Here is a 4,265-nt window from a genome sequence, read left to right on the forward strand (position 1 = left end):
ACTTCCCTGCACATATGTTCTGGCACGTGACAAGTTGCTCTGGTTGGGGTAGGGGAGGCTGGGGCCAGCACCTGGGCTGGCCCCAGCAGCCTTACCTGGGGTCCTGGGGCCTTCCTGGGGCTCCGGCACTGTCAGTCCAGGTGTGTGGAGCCTGGCTGGCAGCTGGAGCATGGCTCTGGCTGGCCAGGCTCTAGTTTTGGGCGGCATGTGCTCCAGTCATGTATGCTGCCCTGCTTTTTTCTGGTATGGATTTTTTTTAATATCGGGATGTCCCCATGTTAAACCCCCCACCCCCTTGCTGCACTGCAACATAGCAGTGCAGTGAACTCCTGCTTGTATGGCACTGCAAACTGCACATTGCACACTCATTTGGATGTACCCATAGGGAGCAAATTTCATAGATTTCATAGACATTAGGGCTAGAAGGGACCCCGGAGGATCATCGAGTCGAGCCCCCTGCCCCAGGGACAGGAAGTCAGCTGAGGTCATAGGATCCCAGCAAGATAAGCATCCAAATTTCTCTTGAAGGTGTTCAGAGTAGGTGCTTGAACCACCTCCAATGGCAGGCTATTTCAGACCTTGGGGGCTTGGACAGTAAAGAAATTCTTCCTTGTGTCCAGCCTAAAATAGTCTTGCAGGAGTTTATAACTGTTCGACCTTATCATCCCTTGGGGGGCTATGGTGAACAATCGTTCCTCCAGATCCTGGTGAACACCCCTGATAAACTTATAAGTGGCCATCAGATTGCCCCTGAGCCTGCGCTTTTCCAGGCTGAAGAGCCCCATAGCTTTCGGCCTGTCGTTGTAAAGTCTGTTTTCCTGATCTTTGATCATGTGCGTGGCTCTCCTCTGGACTCTCTCAAGCTTCTCCACATCCTTTTTGAACTGTTGGGCCCAAAACTGGACACAGTACTCCAGTACAAATTGGAAAATAAAGCTCTGTGCTTTCATAACTGACTATGCCCAGGCCACAACTTGGGCTTTCTTTGCTGGGTGGATTCAGAAGGAGTGCAGGGAAGGTGAATGGGGAGAAGGGGAAAATGAGCGCTTTGCATGCAGCAGCCACTGTGCTATTTAAGTATTTTTCCTCCTATTGTACATTGGTGCTAAATGGCACTTCTCTGTGCAACATTGGCTGTTGCCATCCAATAAAAGCCGGAAGTGCAGGGAATGAAGTTGTGTAATAGCTGTTGGGGTAATGGGAGAGGATCATAGCTGTGAATTCTAGTTTTTGTCCAAACCCTGAACTCAGTGGAAGGCAGTAGTGAAGAGCCAGGGAGATCTGGCTCAGCTCAGGTGTCTGTTAGTATGGCAGATGTAGTGTTGCTTTTTCCAGTAAACAGTATCACAGATATTTTCAGGTGGGTTCTGTATTAAAGCCCCACTGGCTCTCATAGATACGACAGTTGTCACCTGCTGTGATTCTGGCCCTGCATACCTGTGTATACTGTATGTTGATAAAGAAGCGTGTGTTACTTTCATTAAGCATTGCAGATCTCTTCCTGCTTCATGCACTGCTTCTTCCTTTGCACGTGTATGTTTCTGACAGACCTCTCTGGGTGCCTGAGTATATTTCTTAGCTAGTTTTCTTGTCATATCCTATGAATATAGAGTAGTATTTCAGATAAATTCTGTGAACAAATTTCCAAAGGCTATAACCTTGCAAAACCAAAGGCCTGTAGCCTGGCCTCTCTCTTTTCAAATAAAGGCAGTCAGTGTTTCCTGCTTGTATTGCTCTGCAGTTGTGAAGCAGCTCCATAAGGCCATACTCATTTCCTCCGTTGAGACCCATGGTTTTTTTTTAACTCCAATCAGCCATTTTATCTGAGTTGAGTGAGGGGCTATAGTGTCAATTGGCAGGAGTTTGTTTAAAACCAAAAAGGTTTTATTGTATACCAATTATTATATATTATAGCTATTTTACTTATCCCTTTTGGTTTCTTTTTCATGTGTGTTGCTTATATTAGGGTGAAGCAAAAAGGATCTAAAAATCCGTATGCTTCCCAGTCTGTGACTGGTTTGCTTCTCTGATTTATCCCAGTTCTTTTCCTTTCAATCCCCGTGTGACTTCTTCAGCTCAGGAGCTGTTCTTGTACAGCTCCTCTCACACTAGGGCTTAATCTTAGGCGGTGCTAGTCAGTGCTCCTAAAGAGAACAGGAGGGCCAGGAGATGAACGCTCCACTCCTTGTCACAGCTGTCTTGCCTTTTGCGGGGTTAATATGTAATGGTGCGCAGTCCTTGGTTTCATGGTGTATTCCCTTTCAAGGACCCTTCTGAGATTCCTTGACCTTTTAAGGACTGTTTCTGCCACAACGAGCGTGGCGAAATGGGTAAACTCACAAGTGGGTTATTACATCCAGGTACAGGATAGAACTGGAGAGTCTGTAAAGCTGCCTCCAAACACAAAGGATACATATAGCTGTAGGAACTCTTAGACCACTTGTTGATTTAATAGGAGGGAAGGGGGAGTAGGAGGAAAGCACTGCATATTGTTGGCACAGAACAAATACGAAATAATTATTCGCTCTAGAAAGGAGTCACTGATGGTGGTGAGAAGTGACATGCAGGATCATGTTGGTACATGAACAGTGCCAGCTGGTAGAGCTCCAGATCTGGTTTCATACAGTGTAGACCAGAAAGCCTTTAACACTTCCCTGCTTCTGCAAAGATGGGACTTTGTATCTTTTGCCCTTTTCAGCAATATCCCGAGGTGCACAGGAGAGAGCAATTACACAGTTATCTACTTGGATGAAAACCGCTGCTGGGGGCCCATCAGCAAGAGTAATGCTTACAGGATTTTTCTGGTGAGGCTTTTGGTGATGTTTTCTGGAACTTCTTAAAGTGTAGAAACATTTGTATGAAAAGATCCAGCTATCAGCTGTCATATTTTGTTCTCCTTCTCCCCCCTTTTTCCCCCCCTAACAGGCTGGCTTTGTTTTCCTGATAGGACCTTTTGTATTTTTCTCCATTCAGAAGAATAAGTTTATTCAAATTCTTGCCACCACCATATCCTTCTCAGGTAAGAAGCAGCACGCATCAACCTTGGAATTATTGCAGGCAGTTAAGTGTGTAGAAGTGATTATCTCCTTAAAGAATAGAAATGTTTTTTTTCCCAATAAATATAAGGTTCCTTTTTAAACGATTTATATTGCATTTTGCCACTGACTTGTGTGAAATGCTTAAATGGTTTAGGTTTAGGTTGTAGAGATTTACGAATGAAATAAGGTTGGGATTTTCAGCACATCCAATGGTGTTTGAAACTCAGGATGAGTATGGCAGTTGACTCTGAAGTTCCTTTGAAAAATCTAGCTCAGTTGTGCTCAAACTTTTGGCTTAGTGGGCTGGAAGAGTGGCATGGGGCCAGTTTGCAGGCCAGATCCCACAGGCTAGATCCAGCTTGGGGTCAGTCTGTGGGTGTGATGCCATGTGCCAGCCCAACCCCTGCATGGTGGATCTGGCCATGGAGTGGCCCCATGTGCCATGCTGCTGCAATCTGGCACATCGGGCTGTTTCATTCCGTTCTGGGAACTGCGGCAATTAATGCTGTCACCACTCCCCTGCCACCAAATTTCTGGGCCCGTGGGGAGCCCTGCGGACCTGATGTGGCTCCCAGGCTGAAAGCTAAGCCTTACTGCTGTAGTTTAAAGCTAATTTCATGCAGGGGCCTTTGTAGAAAGGGCCCTTATTTCTGTTGGGGCATGTTGCTTGGAGATCATTTTTCAAAAGTGCTTTGGGACCTAAAAGTTTACTAAGGTTCAGGAGTGGGGGTTGAGCATTTACATGGTGAGAAACGTAACAGCAAACACTCAAGACAAGTTTTGGAAGGGATAAAACTCTGCTTATGCCCATCTGTGAGATTAGTGCGGGACACTAATCTGTCCTGAAGGGGCAGATTATTTCAGAACAGTTCTGTAGGGGGCTTCACTTATCTTTCCCTGAAGTATGTAGTCATCAGTCTTGGAGGAAAGAAAACAGCAGAGGATCTGGTATCTATATTGGATCCAGTACGGCAGTTCTTGCTTATATTCTGCTCTTGAACCTGGATGCTGAAAAATCTGGCAATTGAAATTGCCCCAGGATTGACTTAAATTAGAGCTGAACTGTTTTGAAAAATTGGGCTCTAGCTTTGCAAGTGGTCACCTTCTGAAAAGTATGCTCTAAGATCCTGATCTGTAGTCTACCAAATTTACCTAAAACCACAGAAAAGGAAGTTGAGAGTCTTTCTTTTATCAAAGATTCCTACATGGTTGATTTTTCCCACCCCC

At 45.4% G+C, this 4,265-nt stretch overlaps 1 protein-coding gene across 1 annotated transcript in view; it reads left to right on the forward strand.

The window, feature by feature from the left end:
• The first annotated feature begins 2,326 nt into the window (after positions 1–2,326).
• LOC109313544 (transmembrane protein 104-like) overlaps positions 2,327–4,265 on the forward strand; it is a 51,138-nt gene continuing 49,199 nt past the window's right edge. Inside the window, exons 1-3 of the mRNA XM_019540163.1 lie at positions 2,327–2,360; positions 2,590–2,804; positions 2,926–3,019. Of these exons, the coding sequence (XP_019395708.1) occupies positions 2,327–2,360; positions 2,590–2,804; positions 2,926–3,019 (343 nt within the window). The remainder of the gene's footprint in view (positions 2,361–2,589; positions 2,805–2,925; positions 3,020–4,265) is intronic.

Source organism: Crocodylus porosus, unplaced genomic scaffold (genome assembly GCF_001723895.1).
Source record: "Crocodylus porosus isolate Cpor-Errol unplaced genomic scaffold, CroPor_comp1, whole genome shotgun sequence".
NCBI classification, from domain to species: Eukaryota; Metazoa; Chordata; order Crocodylia; family Crocodylidae; genus Crocodylus; species Crocodylus porosus.